The sequence below is a fragment of the Bos mutus genome, chromosome 7, assembly GCF_027580195.1.
Source record: "Bos mutus isolate GX-2022 chromosome 7, NWIPB_WYAK_1.1, whole genome shotgun sequence".
Lineage (NCBI taxonomy): Eukaryota > Metazoa > Chordata > Mammalia > Artiodactyla > Bovidae > Bos > Bos mutus.
Genome location: NC_091623.1, coordinates 100,485,275 through 100,502,048, shown reverse-complemented (window position 1 = coordinate 100,502,048; position 16,774 = coordinate 100,485,275). Strand labels below are relative to the sequence as shown.

Genomic DNA, 16,774 nt, shown 5'->3' with positions numbered 1-16,774 from the left:
CCTTAAGACTTCAGCAGCACATGAGGGGCCTCCAAGGCCTTTTTGTGGGGTAAGGGCCTGGGAGCCCCCCCAGGGTGCCCGGGGCATAGGGATCGGGTGAGGAAACTTCTAATGTGGGTGGGACTGCCTGTCCTCCTCCTATGAGAACATCAGACACGCAGAGGCTGGTGCTCAACGAACGCTCATTAATTTTATATGGATGTTGCCTTTCCCTTTTTCTGGGCTTCAGTTTTCTCAATTGTGAAGTAAGCAGTGGGATTTAGGGATCTCCAGGGTCTTCTCTGGTTTTACCATTCTGTGACTTAGGAGCCTGGCCTCATGAGCTTGGGCTGACAGTTGGCCTTTTCCAGTTCCCTGGTTTAAGGGCAGCAATGGGAAGTTCAGGATCTTTGGAGAGCCAGGTCTACACTTTTCCCCCAACTTTGTGTGCTCTAAGTGGGTTTCCTGTTTTCCACTGTCTGGTGAGAGACTCCCCCTCCACAAGAACAGAGGCCTCATCTAACTCCTTCAGAGCTCCATCTCCAACATTAGGGCAAAATAGAGGTGTAGGGATTCGCGAATGAATGCATGCACTCATCCACAGAAGCCTCTAGGGGGAGCCCATGATCTGCCCTTTGTTCCTGTTGCTTCTTCAAAGGTGGGTCAGTAGCAAGGCATTCCTCTCTCCCTCACTATTCCTCAGTTCAGTTCAGTTCAGTTCAGTCGCTCAGTTGTGTCTGACTCTTTGCGACCCCATGAATCGCAGCATGCCAGGCCTCCCTATCCATCACCAACTCCCGGAGTTCACTCAGACTCACGTCCATCGAGTCAGTGATGCCATCCAGCCATCTCATCCTCTGTCGTCCCCTTCTCCTCCTGCCCCCAATCCCTCCCAGCATCAGAGTCTTTTCCAATGAGTCAACTCTTCACATGAGGTGGCCAAAGTACTGGAGTTTCAGCTTTAGCATCATTCCTTCCAAAGAAATCCCAGGGCTGATCTCCTTCAGGATGGACTGGTTGGATCTCCTTGCAGTCCAAAGGACTCTCAAGAGTCTTCTCCAACACCACAGTTCAAAAGCATCAATTCTTCAGCACTCAGCCTTCTTCACAGTCCAACTCTCACATCCATACATGACCACAGGAAAAACCATAGCCTTGACTAGACAGACCTTTGTTGGCAAAGTAATGTCTTAGCTTTTGAATATGCTATCTAGGGTAGTCATAACTTTCCTTCCAAGGAGTAAGCATCTTTTCATTTCATGGCTGCAGTCACCATCTGCAGTGATTTTGGAGCCCCAAAAAATAAAGTCTGACACTGTTTCCACTGTTTCCCCATCTATTTCCCATGAAGTGATGGGACAGGATGCCATGATCTTCGTTTTCTGAATGTTGAGCTTTAAGCCAACTTTTTCACTCTCCACTTTCACTTTCATCAAGAGGCTTTTAGTTCCTCTTCACTTTCTGCCATAAGGGTGGTGTCATCTGCATATCTGAGGTTATTGATATTTCTCCCGGCAATCTTGATTCCAGCTTGTGTTTCTTCCAGTCCAGCGTTTCTCATGATGTACTCTGCATATACCCACCCCAAATTCTACCCTCTAACCACTCCTCCCCACAAAGTGCTGAGATTTTGCTTGGGTTACCTGCTCTAGGGGTAGAGTCTAGGGGGGAAGTTTTACCTGTCTATTACTTGTTGGAAAAGACTGATGCTGGGAAAGATTGAAGGCAGGAGGAGAGGGGGTTGACAGAGGATGAGATGGTTAGATTGTATCACTGACTCAATGGACATGAGTTTGAGCAAACTCCGGGAGATGGTGAAGGACAGGGAAGCCTGGTGTGGGGCAGTCCATGGGGTTGCAAAGAGTCTGTCACAACTGAGCGACTGAATAACAATGTTGCACCCAGGACTACGGAGGTGGTGTGACCTCTTTCCTGTTTCATTTGGCAGGTTGTAAGGCTGTCTTTGCAAATGCTGTCTTCTCCCAGAGAACTCTGGGCCCATGGGGCCTCTTTCCTGGCCTAAGAAGGCTAGGGTGGGCTCTGAGACCAAGGTTTCCTGCTGGTTTCCACACTCCCTTCTGCTGCCTTCAGGAATCTCTGGATTTTCCTTATAGGCAGAGAGGTAGTGGGATCCAGCTGTCGTGTTTGGGCTTGTGGAAGAAGGTAGTGTAGGCATCTTGGCCTGTTTTTGTTCTGAGCTGTTCAGGCCTGCCTACCCAGACAAAGGAAGTTTCTGAGGACCAGTGAGCCCCACTGCAATCAGGCTGAGGATCAAGCGAATCTGTCCTGGTTGGCCTCTTCTGTGCACATAGCCTGAGGGATGCGAGGCTTATTAGGGACAAGTCTGATATTGGCCTTGGTCCTCCAGCCTAGTACCAGTGGTCATCAGTTACACCACGACAGCCCACAGCATCCTTATTTCAAACACAGGCCTTGACAAGAAATCATTGCATGTAGATTTCACCAGACCTGAGAGGAGGGGGAAGGAACAGCCCCATCCTGCATCTGGCTGACCTCCCTCCAGCACTCTTTCCACCCCTCTGATCTTGTATTCTGGAGATCACCTCTTCCTCAGGGCTGTTCTAAGCTGATTTGTTTAATCTCATCCCTTGTGTCCCAGGTACTGGTCTAGTAGCTAAGTCCTGAGCCATCTGCACGTGGTGTTCATTTGACCACAGGAATTGGTTCAGTAGGGGCCCAGTGAGCCCAGAGCCAGACTCTGCTTCAGGGGTTGTGAGAGAAGACCCTCTGGCCCTGGGAGCTGTTGGCGGCCATCTCTGACCACGAAAGAAATGATGACGCTGGCATTGCACTACACTCAATGCCTGCCCTGTGCCTGGACTTTAATAAGACCCTTTTATTGCTTAGGCTAGTTTGAGTTTGGTTTTTTACTACTGCCACAACCAAAAGTATTCTTACTGGTGTGTCGGCTTCCTATTTCCTATAATGACCAATGAGTGCACGCTATGTGCACTTCAAAGGCACCATCTCTTTCACTACCATCACTTCCGCATAGTAAAAGCAGCTTCAGACGAGTTTGGGCCTCTGCTGCTTTGAAGGGTATTTTGTCCTATACTGAATTCAGTTAACTTTTAAGGAGAAGCTCTGGATTTCAGTTCTATGAATTCATCAAGAGACTGGGCAAATTTGTTCCTCACTTTGGGCTTTTATCTCCATCTCTACAAAAAGAGGGAAGTTAGCTGGATGATCTCTGGGACTCTTCCTGTTAGGAATTTACAATGCCAATGTCATTTGGCAGTGTGGTATCCTCATGGGGATCTGGGCCTTCCTCAGAACCAGCTTTAGCTGGTCTGGATAGGACTTGGGCATCCAGTCTCCAGCAGACTTCATCACAGCGTCCCTTTTCTCTTCTGGGTAGATATTTGGGGGGTGAGGCACAACTGCCTTCCACCAGCTGGGAACTTGTCTTCTTATAAGACAAGACTCTTAATGGACAGAATGGTTGTTTCTTCCAGTTGCCAAGGAAAAAAGTGTTCCTCTTCCTGTGGCCTGATATGTTTCCCTTTTTCCACTGGTTGCCAGGAGGCTCAGAGCTAGGCTGCCAGCTCTGCTGGGGTAACCATTTCTTCCTTGTATACTTCCCGGCATCTCCTTCAAATGCAGTGTTGTTTAAAAACTTGGATGGTGTCTAGTTAAAGTTCTTAACTAGGTACTTGCATCTAGGAAGCCTACCATAAATAGGAGCTATTATCCTGTCTTATTTATGTTTTCTCATCTTCCCTCTATTTGTAACTATCTGGTTACATATGTTTCATTGGAGGTGTTCCTTAGGTGCCTGTTGGGAGTAGACAATAAAGAAATTGGATTCAAAGTTTTCTGCCTTATATTCCCTACCACGGTTATCACCGTCTTCTACTTAGAAAACAAAGTCAGAAGCAGCTTAAGATGGACTTTTATTTCTTAAAAAAAAAAATAAATAAGTGAATACATTGGCTTGAATGTTCTTCCTCTTCTTTTACTCTCCCCCTTCAAAAAAAAAAAAACACCACTGTGAGAATCCTTAAGATGGAAAGGCAGAGAGTGGGTCACCAGGACCCACACTGGAGGCAAAGGACACTCCACACAGGAGGGGTCAGAGAAGGACTCTGTGGGTGCATGTGGCTTATATGATCTTGGCTGTTGTGAAGGGAGTCCTTCTTCAGCAGAGGCTGGACATTTCCAGCTCTCCTCGGAGCCCTCACAGCTCAGTCTTCACCTTATGCATCAAATCCTTTTGGTCAATCTTGTCTAGGTCCTGGTACCAGCGGTTGAAAGCCAGCAGTGCCACGTTCTTGGCAGCCACAGCCGTCACCTCCACGGAGCTGGCCGCCCACTCCAGGGCATTGAGGTGGAAGAGCTGGTCATGCAGTGTGAACCGTGGGAGGGGGGTGTGGGGGCTATGGACGGGGTGGGCCTGCCACTCGGCCGTCTGGACTGAGTAATAGGAGCGAAAGAGGGTCTTCAGCTGGGACCGGAGGAGGGGCTGGGGGGACTGGACTCGCCAAACAGCGGCCTCCTGAGGCTGCTTCCGCCGGAAGCTGGCTGAGATGTTGACAGGACAGATGTTGTCCAGGGCACAGAAGAAGCTGGGGAAATCTGTGGTAAGGATATTGGCAAAGGGGAAAAGCTTAGGGTCGGGGAAGCCAAAGTAGGAAGAGTTGAGGTAGCCATGGACCAAGGAGACGACGGTGGGCTGGAAAGAGCCCTGGACGACATCGATGGGTGGGTCGAATCCTTCAAAGGCGATGGTGCTGCTGTTGTCCAGGTGCAGGGGGGTGGCGATGACCACTATGTCATAGTTGTCAGAGCCCGTGCCCGCCTCATTCTCATACCTGACCCGATACAAGGGTTTCCCCTCTGGACGGAGAGAGAAGAGAACACAAAAGTCAACTTCTTTCTTGGCTTCTACCCACTTATCTGCTGTCCAGGGCCTAGCACCGAGGGGACAAGACCCTGGGTGCAGCCGTGCCGTCCAGCTGCTGTGTCAGTTTTTCAATGCTGGTATGGTGGCAGGGCGAGCCCTGGACCGGAATCAGGAAACCCAAACTCTTTCTCTGGCTGTGGTGCTGACTAGCTAGGGAGCATGGGCAAGGCTGTGGCTCAGAGTCCTCAGTGGTCAAATGAATGGGGCTAGATGAGTGCCAAGTCTCTGCTTTCTGCTCTGACATTTTAATCAGGACAACAGTGCCCTCTGGTGTCGCTTGGCAGTGCTGGGACCTGCACCCCAGCAGAGGAGTTTTAGGGATAGAGGAGGAAGTGTTCATTGTATAGGAAGGGAGTGGTTATGGCCCCTGCTCTGTCTATTTACCTGTTGGCTGCAGGGTCACAGTGGTCACCGTGGCATGGATCACGTTGGCCTTGGTGAGCTTCAGCAGACCAGAACAAACCAGCTTGTTGCCTCCCTCCACAGACCACAGGCTACCTTGGGCCCCCGCTAGAGACATGGCTCCTGGGCAAAAGGGGAGGGAGGGTGATCAGTGGCTTCTCAACCTCTAGGCAGTGGGGCTGGAGAGGCCAGCACCATCCTACTCAGGCCTCTGTCCCAGGCCAAGACTCCCCCCAACTCCCGCAGGGAGAGACAATACACAGAGATAGATACGATAGAATTCACAATGTTGTAAAGTAAAAACATTATGCTCAGTGCAAGAGCCCCTATAGAAGAACACAGATTGTATGATTCTATTTAAATAGACTGCCCAGAATGGGCAAATCCACAGAAACACAGAGCAGATTTGTGGTTGCCTAGGGCTGGAAGGCTAGGGGATGTTGGGGGAACTGATGGCTACAGGGATGAGTTTTGAGGGCAGTGAAAATGTTCTCAAATTGATTGTGGTGATGGAGACACGGGTGTATGTGTGTGCACACTCAGTTTCTCAGTCATGTCTGGCTCTTTGCGACCCTGTGGACCATAGCCCACCAGGCTCCTCTGTCCATGGGATTTTTTTCCAGCGAGAATTCTAGAGTGGGTTGCCATTTCTTCCTCCAGGGGATATTCCCGACCCAGGGATTGAACCCATTGCTTCTGCATTAGCAGGTGAATTCTTTATTGCTGTGTCACCAGGGAAGCCAGATGGAGACAAAACTCTGACTGTTCTGAAAGCCATTGACTCCTACATTTTAAATGCGTGCACTGCATGATACATGAATTATATATCAAAGGATACCTACAAGGTGCTGGGAGAATGAGCAGGGTCATCTTGCTGAGGGGACACTAGGCAGGACCAGAAGGCTGGGAAGGAACGAGCAGCGGCCAGAGGAAGAGTATCCTAGGCATGTGGGAGGTACTTGTTAATTATAATTATATAATTATAATTCATTTATTTAGCAAAAATGGTCTGAGTGCCTATGATGGTCAGCACTGTTGTAAGGATTTCTCAGTAAACAAAGGGGAAAGATTCCCATTGGGAAGCCTGCATTCGAGTGGGAGGAGATAAAATAAGTCAATTCAGTAGCCTGGTAGGGCAAGGGGACCAGGACTCCTGGGGGTGGGAGAGGTTATGCAGCTTCAATGAAAAGGCAACATCTTCACAGAGACATGGGAAGCAAGAGTTTACTATGACTGCGTCTCCAGGAAGGTTCTTCCAGGCAGAGGGATGGCCACACAAAAGCCTCAAGGTGGGAGAGTACCTGGGACGCTGGAGACATGGCAAGAAGACCAGAGTGGCTGGTCTGGGGTGCGTGAGTGGTGAGATGGTGAGGCCTAGACCACAGGGCCCTGCAGACCACTGGAAGGACTTTGGATTTTCCCTGAAGGAAAGTAGGAGCCATTACAGTCTTACACGCAGGCCTGTCAGGATCTGTCTTTTGTTTTAAAAGGATCATCTGGGTGAGGTGTTGAGCTTGGAGGGGCCAGGGAGTGGGCAGAGGGTGGGGGACCTGGTAGGAGACTTGTAGCAATCCTGGTGAAGGATGCTAGTGCTTAGACCAAGGAAGAGGCATTGCTAGGAAGCAGTCAGGTTCTAGGTATACATGGAAGGCAAAGCAGATGGGATTTCCTGACATATGACACAAAGGGTATGAAAGAAAGCAATGATTCAAGGTTTTGGCTGGAGCAACCGAAAGGAGTAATTACCAGCCAGCCTATGGGGAGGCTGGGAGGGGCAGGCTTGAGGGGAAAGATCAGAAGCTCAGGTTTGGGTGCACTGAGTCTGAGACGCCCATTAGCCGTTCCAGTGTGGACACAGGGTGACGGCTGACACATGAGCTTGCAGTTCTGGAGACAGGTCTGGGCTAGAGGTCATGTTTGGGAGTCAGGTGGGTGGAACTGAAGCCCCGAGACTGGCTGAGCTCACCAAGGGAGGCTGAGTAGTTGAGAGCAGAGGAGGACACAGGACTGAGCCTGGGCCTTCCATGTTAGGAGGCAGGAGAGGAGAAGAACCCAGCCAAGCAGGCCAGTGAGTGCCTGTGTAGTTCCTTGGCCTTGAATGCCCCTCCCCAGCCCTCACCGCCCCAATAAAATCCTACTGTATCTTTCAAGGCCCAGAATAGTTACCACACCTTGGGGAAGATGTGCCTTGATGTCTTTCTTGGGCAGATCTGTGTCCTGTGCTGGAAGATGGTGGGTGATATATGTGCCTGCCCACCCCAGTAATGAGCTGGGAAGATGCAGTGCTCTAATAAGTGGAATCCCAGGGGCCCAGAGGTCTTAGCAGGGCAGATTATGAAACCAATCCAAACAGGAGTGGCAGAAACACCCCAGACCTGAGATCTGAGCTTCCCTTTCACTGTGAAGTGAGGTGAACACCATCTCCTGCCAACTGAGAGGACGGATGCCAGAATCAAAGGGTGTTGGGGTGATGTCATGTACTGAGTTGGGTAAATGTAAGGTTATTACAAGGAGGGCTGGGGAAGGGCAGGTGGGCAGGCTGAGGGCTGGAGGCTTACCGGCAAAGGCGGGCATCGCTGCTGACTGGCCGTAGCTGGCCCGCAGAACGGCGGAGACTACGTCGTCGATAAAGCGCTGGGTGACGCCCACCTGGAGCAGGGACTCAGCCACGGAGCGCTGGGTCATGTTGACGAAGGCAGATTCTCCCAGCGAGTAGAGCAGTTCCTCCACACCCGAGAAGGCATAACCGTGGGCCTGGTACTTATAGATCCTGGGAGACATATGGACCCAGAGCTCTTGTGCAGAAAGGCCTTTCTGCTGACCACCTGCCGCTGGGTCACTGCACCTGGGGGCCCACCCCTCCTCTCCATGTAGGGGTGGGAGAGGAAGCTTGTTATGTTACCTTGGCCTATTTGCTGGCTATGGTGGGCCCGTCCCACCTGAAGGGACAGCCCAGAGGGAAGGGCAAACACTTTGGATCCCACCAGAACCTGGCTTCACATGGTGGCTCCTCTGAATGACAATCATATCACCTCTCAAGTCGCTCCCTGATGAGGTTGCAGTCCTCTTCTCACTCAGCTGGGACTGCCAAGCAGTGGTCCATGCCCACCCCCACTGACATATCCCCTCTCCAGCAACAACAGCTCTTCCCTGGCTTCTAGGACCACACTGGACCCCATGGCAGCTGCTTTATGCCAAAGTTGTCACCCTCTCTGCTGGCTTGGCCTGTCTTCCCCTGTGTCTTGGTCCAACGAGGCTCCCACTCACCCCCTCGCTAATGTCTTCTTCCCCCACGACTCTCCCCACCTTGAGGACTGGCATTTGCCTGGAGCTGTCGGCTGATGGACTTTTGGATAGTGGCCTTTGGAATGTTGCTTCTGCTCGGGCTGTTCTGTAAATGTGCCGGGTTTGGTTGTTGACAAGAAGCCCAAATGGAGGTATCCAGAAAGCAATTAGAGACTGCTTAGGTAGTGGGTCTGGAACTTAAGGGGAAACTGGGGCTCACAGGTAGAGGTTGTCTACCACAAAAGGGAGAACTTGGTGCTGGGGGGTTGGATAAAATTGACAAGGGAGAAAAATATATGAAAGAGGAAAGAGAAGTGAAGAACTAACTTTGGGGATACCTGGAGAGTACAAGGAAGAAGTGCCATAAAAAAGCATAGTTACAGGAGTGGGAAGAGCAGAGAAGTGCCAGAAACCAGGAAGGAGGCCTGGAGGCCATGAACAAGTGTCTGATCCTGAAGTCTCTGCACCTAGGCCAGAAAACGGAGAACCTTTGGAAGGACTGACTGTCGGGGAGAGCTGGGGACTAGCCTGGTGAGTGAGTGGACTATGAGGGGTTGACAGAGTGACAACAGGATACTTATCCTTCTTATTTGGAGTTGATGCGGAGGGGGCTGGGGCATAAGGAGGAGGAACTGGTAAAGAAAGGTGTTTGTTCTAGATAGGCCTGGAGGACAGAAGAGTTTGTAAATGGTGGTCCACAGGTTGCTTGTGGCCTGCAGGTATGTCTTATTTGCCTTGTGAGATGAACTGGTTGCACATATTGAAAAACTAATCTCACATACAACTGGATTTCCAGTTTCTTCTGAAAAACCGGAATTTGCCCTGTAAGGCTGGCATTCCCACGTGGCCACAGGGGGTTTGAGCAGAGGGCTAGCTGCCCATTCCGATAGGGCCTGGCTCTTCAGGACCCCTCACTGCTTATCCTTCCCTTTCACTAAACTGCTTCATTTATTCATACCCCAGGCAGGCCCTTGAAGGTGGCTGAGTTTGCAACCCATGCTTTTTTTTGGCCAGAGCACAAGGGATGTGGGATTTTTTAGTTCCCTGACCAGGGATCAAACCCATGACCCTTGCACTAGAAACACAGAGTCTTAACCACTGGACCACCAGGGAAGTCTTGCAACCCATGCTTTTATTTACCAGTTTAGCTAAGGGAAAGAGGATGCCAGTGTGACAACACGAGAGACAAGTACCGCTGTACTAAAGTAAGTCCCTTCCTGATGCTGGGGGTGTGCTCAGAGCCTGGGTGGAATTCTCACACCCAGTGAGTACCTTTTCCATTTTGACAATGTACAGTCAAGTTGGTTCCTTCTGCACCTCTTTTCCTCTCTCCCTCTGGAAGGCCCTCCCCAAGGCTCTGCCCAGCCCTACCTCATGAACTTCTCCATGACCTCCTCCACCCACATCTGCAGTCTCAGGAAGCTGATGCCGTAGTGCCACCAGAGGCGGAAGAGGTTCAGCAGGTACCAGTCTGTCTCCTCCAGCACGAAGTTCTCCCCATTGAAGATGGCGCTCCTGCCTCCCACCTCGCGCCGGTGCCGCAGCCCTGAGGAGACAATGAAGAGGCCCTTAGGTCCCCTACAGAGGCCCCCCTGAACCCCAGGGGAACCTAGCAATGCCAGAAGCTTAAATTCAGGGCCATCCTGAAGGATGGCTCCACTAAAGGGAATGTGACACTATGTTTGGTGCATCTGTGCTGCTTGTTCAACAACAGTAAACAGTGTGCTGGGGAGATGTCTGGCCCGCCTAGTCAACAAAGAAATGAAAATTAAACTCATATTCCGTTTTAGATGTTTTCCTAACAGGGATCCACTCAGCCATGAGTGAGGGAGATTCAGTCGTCATCCTGGATCGTCTAGGGGCTGAGAGCCACGGGGCTTGCTCTGGAATGGTGGCCCGGGGCACCAAGGCCACAGGGAAGAAATCACAGCTCCTGATAACCACCTGCACTCTACAACTAACAGAGCACCGAAGCTTTGGATCTCACTTCATCCTCTCACAGTCTCGGGAGAGGCAGAACAAGAGTCAGTATCCCCCAGGTAAAGATGGATGGATGGAAAGTGAGGCTTAGAGATTATAGGGCCTGCCCTAAGTCATGGACTTTTCTTTCTTTCCCTCCTATTCCTGTCCCTAAATCACAAAGTTCCCCTACCCAGACGCAACCAGTAAGTATATTCCTTCACCATCCTTCTAGAGATATTTTGTGCCAACACTTATAAATGTGTACACATCTGTGAGCTGTCTCTCCCTCCACCCACCCCCATATACTATTAATATACACAGTGGCCTGCACCTTACTGACATGTGCATCTTAAGAGAGTGTTCTATACCTGGGCATACAGGACTTGGCTACTGAATAGTCTGCTGTGTGCTTAAACAATATTTAGTCTCAGATCCTAGTGGATGGGCAGGTAGAATATTTTCAACTTTTTGCTATTACAAACAGTGCTGTAACGAGTAACCTTGTGTGTCTGCTGCTCTGTACATCTGTGAGCACACTTACGGGATCACTTCTGAGAAGTGGAATTTCTGCATCCAGTGGTACATATATTTGTGGTTTTGACAGATGCTGCTGGGGTTGAATCTCAGCTCTCTTGCTTATTAGCTGTAGGGCCTTAGCCCAGGTGTATGAGCCTCAGTTGCCTTGGGAGGAGATATAGCACCCATCTTGCAGGCTGGTAGGAGGATTAGAAGTAATGTCTATGTATGACCCAGAAGGATGCCAGGTGCTTGGCAAGCACACAGCATGTGGAAGCCGTTATGATTATAGATTACTGAGAAGCAGTAAACTGATGGGGAGAGAAACTAGTCTGGGGGTGGGGCTGTCAAACCTGAATTCTAATCCGGGCTCTGCAACTAACTCACTGTGTAACCTCAGGCAAGTTCCTTCCCCTCTCTGGTCTCAGCTGCTCCATCTGTAAAATGAGGAGATTGGGCACATGACCTTCTGGCCTTGACCATCTGGGTCACCTGGGAAGGGCCCGAGGGCTGCCGCCAGCCCAAGGATGGTGCACTCACCCAGCTGCTTGACGAAACCCTGCATGTGGAGGCTCAGGGAGTGAAAGGAGGCGGCGCCACTCTCATAGTGCTGCTTGTTGACGGAGATGGTGGCTAGGCGGCCGCCCACGGTCCCCTTCTCAAACACGTCGATCTGCACCCGGGGGCCAAAGTGCTGTTGGAGGAAGTGGGCCACAGCAGAGCCCCCGATTCCAGCTCCAACCACAGCTGTCATCAGGCCCAGGAGGCAGGCGTGGGGAGAGACAGAGCAGGGGTGTGAGACTGTGGGTCACTCCTTCTCAGTCTCCTGGGCCAGTGGTTTCCTAGGTACTCGCATCTCATAGGCTTCTAACATCTCAAAAAGGAAATCTGTAGACTAGTGCTTAGTAAAGTGTTAGCTTCTCAGTCTTTCCGACTCTTTGCAACCCCATGAACTATAGCCTGCTAGGCTCCTCCATCCATGGAATTCGCCAGGCAGTAAAGCTATCAAACAGCAAAGTACAACCTGCAAACTACCACCTACTATAACCCTTATTTTATAAAGAAAAAGACAAGTTAGCAGCAAGGGGGCAGGGAAGAATCTCAAAATTTATTTAAGGGAATAAATCTAGCTTTATACAAACTCATTGAAAGTCAAAGTGAAAGTCACTCAGTCGTGTCTGACTCTTTGCAACCCCATGGACTGTATGTAGCCTGCCTGGCTGCTCTGTCCATGGAATTCTCTAGGCCAGAATACTGTTCCCTTTTCTAGGGGATCTTCCCAACCCAGGGATCGAACCCAGGTCTCTCACATTGCAGGTGGATTCTTTACCACCTGAGCCACCAGGGATATTTTACTATGAATTGGTGAATACCTGGTCACTGCCAGGTAATTAGGTTAGATTAGTATTAGGAATTCACTCCTTAATCCAGGGGTTGGCAAACTACAGCCTGAGAGCCAAATCAAGGCAGATTTCTGTTTTTGTAAGCTGAAGCTTTATTGGAATGGAACCATGCACTTTCTTTTGCTTATTGACTATGGCTCTTTCATGCCAGGCAGAGTTGAGTAAAGTTGGAACAGAGGCTATAAGCACAGCCTAAAATACTTACTCTCTGGCATTTAACTTAAGAAGTCAGCCAACCCTTGGTCTATTGCAACTTCTCACCTGACACTTAAGTCATTTCCACATCCATGTTTGCCAAGCCTCGAATGCACCCTGTGACAGATAACTAGTCACTATATAGGGCACTCTATTCCACTTTGGACTCTTGTTATAGTTTCAGCTTTTTGACATCTTTTTGGGTCTTACCTACTGTCTTTACTTCTCCTCCTTCTTTCCTTAGTTAGTTGCAAACTTAGTTCATATACCACCAATATTCTGATCCAAGTCACTGAGAAAAGTGTGTTACTGGTCAGGGCTCTGAGGTGCTGCTAGGAACCACTGACCAAACAGATAGTAATCATTACACAGCACTGAGAGGATAGTGAAGCAGCTGTGAAGCTACTGAGTTGGACAGCCATGCTACCCACAGTTTTTGCCCACCAGGTATCTAAGACACAGCTTTCCTCTCACCTGACAGTCTAGTAACATATCAAAGAGAAGGAGATTTGTCCTTACTAGACCCATGTTGGGCTTTCCAGGTGGCACAGTAGTCAAGAATTTGCCTGCCAATGTAGGAGGTACAAGAGACGCACGTTCGATCCTTGGATCAGGAAGATCCCCTGGAGGAGGAAATGGCAAAACCCACTCCAGTATTCGCGTGCGCACGTGTGCACACGCACACACACACACACCCACTTGTTGGACCCTAAGACTACTAACTCTTGTCAAGAAGGCAAAACTACAAGGTTCTTTATGATCTGGTCTCCATTTACTTATTCCATGTCCTGCCTCAGCCTTGCAACACTCCACCTTTTTGTCTGCCTCAATTTCTTTTTTTGGCCATACCATGCAGCATATGGATCTTAATTCCTTGACCAGGGATAGAACTCGTGCCCCCTGTAGTGGAAGCACAGAGTCTCAACCACTGGACTGCCAGGTTAGTCCCCTGCCTCAGCTTCTTTTGCTGTGGAACAGACTTCGCCCTGTCATGCCTGTGCCTTTGCCCACGTCGTTCCCTTTGTCAGAAACGCTCTGTTGTCTTTTGCCTTGCTGACCTCTGTGGCCCTTATATGTCATTCTTAGCTGGCTGGCCTGACCTGCCTAAGACAACTGTCCCTCCTACATATTCCCACAGCATACTCTCCTTACCCTGGCCTGGTCCATGGGACACTACTCAAATGATCTGTCAAGGACTGAGGGTCCCTATGTCCCCAGATTCTGGCAGGCAGTAGAGCTCACTATTGCATTTTGAAAGAACAAATTACTTCTTTATTCTCAGTGTTTACAAAGCCGCTTCCAAGGACACCCTTTAACCTTTTAAACCAAGTGCTTCCCACCCTTTCCATTTTTGACAAAGCCCTGAATTACCCTTTTTTTTTTCCCCCAGAGAAATTGCTATCACAAGACCTGGAAGCTGCCTAAAGGCTATAGGGAAGCAGAAGACCTCATCTCACTAAGAAATGGCTCCTTCAACACCAATGACCTGACACCTGCTCTCTAGTCTGTGGTAAGATTTGCTGGACATAGAATGAATGGAACAGAGAGGGCCCTGTAGCAATGTAGATTGGGATCCTGGAGGATAGTGGGTTTTACCAGTGAGCAGAAACCCATTCTCTGCAGAGAGAACAGCATAAGCAGGGGCCAGGTGGAATTCTGGGGGACTTTTAAGGGTCTGATGCCACACCGAGGTGTTCAGATTTGATCATGAAGCAGCCTGAGGGTTACAACATCTTAACAGGAAGCCCCCCATTCCCATTGTGGGCAGAGTCCAAGCCACCGAGGATGCACAGAGGCTCTTATCAGAGCAGTGAGGAAAATTAAGAAAGTTGCAGGAAGCTTGGCATTGCCAAATCTCTTGCCTTGATGATGCCTGGGGTGAAGTGGGTAGGACCAGCTGGAATGAGGCAGGCAGCAAGTTCTGCATTGGCAGAAATGGTTGAGCTGTGAGAATGTCCTACCCCTTCCTCAGTGGTCACTGGTAAATGCCATGCTCTGCTGCCCTTTCTCAAGAGATGCGGGAGCCCTGCACATCAAGACCTTGCCTGCCTCATTCTTCCCCATCCTTCAAAGCCTGGCTCCAAATCCATCTCCTTCATCAAGCCTTCTCTATCCACTCCAGCTCTCAGGATTCTCTCTCCTCTGAAAACCCTAAATGTTTAGTCCTAAATTGATTTCTGGCACGCTTCAGCCTGTCTTAATCCTTTATGGCCTGAGCTGGGGTTTGGTAATGCAGACCTTAGCACTGCACTGGCCCCATTATGTCTGTGGTATTCCCATGGGGCAGCCCTCCCTCCCAGTGAGAGTCACTCCTCTCCCACACCAGAAACCCAGCATCTCTGTCTACAGGAATCTGATATATGAGGGACTTGAAAATCTTTGATTCATGTTGAATTAAAATGACAAATGTTAAGAGAAAAAAAGTATAAACAAATATGGAATGTTAGTCAGTTATATACATGATGAAGTATTTAGAAGTATGTCCTCATGTCTGCAATTTATTTTGAAAAGCATTAAAATCTAAGATGGATTAATGGACATGTGATAGGTCTGTGATAAAGCAAATATAGTAGCAGTTTCTTAACAACAGAATCTAGGTGCTGGGTAAAGAGATGATCAATGTGTAAGTCTTTAAACTTTGGTCTAGGTTTGAAAATTTTCAACATAAAATGTTGGGGGAAAAAAAGCAAATAAATAAGAAGACTGCTGTGAAAAATTCCTCATTTTGTCATTCAACAAATCTGTCCCCAGAGGACTTACCATGGGTTCTGTCTCTCCTAGAACTGTCTCCTACCCTCCATGAGGTTTTTGGCTTAGATGTTGCTTCTAGGAAGCCCTCCCAGAGCCCACAAAGACGGGTGACTGCCCTTCCTCTATATTCACAGTCTTTCTCAGCCTCAGCACTAACTTCCTTGTATTGTGCAGTCTCTCCTCCTCCGGACAGGAACTATGAACCAGTGCCTGCTACACAGACGACCCTCAATAAACCTGTGTGAATGACATCATCCAGACAGACCAGAGTCCTGGGGGCACCTGGCAAAGAGCCAGGTAGAGGGCAGATACTTAACGCCCCTGAACCTTCTGGTGAGATCAGTGACCAGTCCTGCCCCAAGGGTCTTTTCTGCCCCAGGTAGCCCTGGACACAGGCCCACGCCTCCCTCCCCATCAGCACCTTGTCTACTGCGGTCCCCTTCCTCGCCCAGTCGCAGTGCCTCGGCTCTTCTCCACCCAGCTCCTCTCCCGAGGACCCCTCCCTCGTCCAGCTGCCTTCCCCTTCCCCCATCCAGCTGCTCCCGGCTGACAACCCTTTTCCCTCGCAGCCCTCCCCAGATCTGCACCCCACCCAGTCCTTCCCGCACCGATTTTACTGGGCCGGGCATCGCCTGTAGCGGCGGCAGCGAGGAGCGCGGCCAGCGCGGCGAGGAGCCGGGCAGCGTGGGCCATGGCGGGCAGCGATGGGGGCAGCACGCCGGGGCTCGGGCACTGGAGGGTTGGCGCTGGGCTCCCCGCCCCGCCCCAGCGCCCAGCTGGCTGTTCCGCCTTCCAGCCTCGTTGGTCACAGCTTCTTATTGGACAAGCGGCAGTCCCTCTTCGGCACGAGGCCCTCATTAGCCGCATCTCTCTAGGGGCAGGCTCTGTCATTGGCAACTTCTCCGTCCCGCCTCCTGGATGCGGTTTCCTCATTGGCTGGCTTGTCTTGCTCCGGCGCAGGTGCGCGCGCTTTGGGTACTCAGCATCAGGACCCGGGCCCAGCTCCGGGGAGATTGATGATAAAGAACTGCAGCTTTGACGATCTCCGTTCAAATCCAACCTCTGAGCGTTAGTAGCTCTGTAACGTGCCTTCTCCGTGTCCCATACAGTCTCCTGCTCTACCTTTCTAGGTGGTTGTGACAATCACGTGAAATAAGGCACGTGAAATCACTTGGCAGTGTCTGCAAGTGCTGGAGATTGCTGACCAACCATGCAGCCAGGATGGCTAGACGCTCTGCTGTTAGTTACCACGTGTCTTTGCGGCTTTGACACACAGTTTGTGTCTCTGCCTTCTACTTCAAAAACAAAAGGTAAGCGTTTCATCCACTCTTAGAGGGGAGAGGAAAGGTAGAAAGGA

The 16,774-nt window shown here is 50.2% G+C and overlaps 1 protein-coding gene across 2 annotated transcripts; it reads right to left on the bottom strand.

Moving 5' to 3' along the window:
- Positions 1-3,876: 3,876 nt before the first annotated feature.
- Positions 3,877-16,210, bottom strand: PCYOX1L (prenylcysteine oxidase 1 like). Of its 2 annotated transcripts, XM_070374597.1 has the most exons (6): positions 16,026-16,206; positions 11,609-11,815; positions 9,962-10,136; positions 7,864-8,075; positions 5,288-5,428; positions 3,877-4,836 (listed from the first exon to the last, which is right to left on the bottom strand). In XM_070374597.1, exons 1-6 carry the CDS (start codon positions 16,108-16,110, stop codon positions 4,178-4,180), a joined length of 1,479 nt encoding a protein of 492 aa, XP_070230698.1. In that variant the 5' UTR covers positions 16,111-16,206; the 3' UTR covers positions 3,877-4,177. The 2 variants fall into 2 exon arrangements, with proteins under 2 accessions (XP_070230698.1, XP_070230699.1); XM_070374598.1 differs by lacking the exon at positions 11,609-11,815 and having other exon boundaries at positions 16,026-16,210.
- Positions 16,211-16,774: the final 564 nt, after the last annotated feature.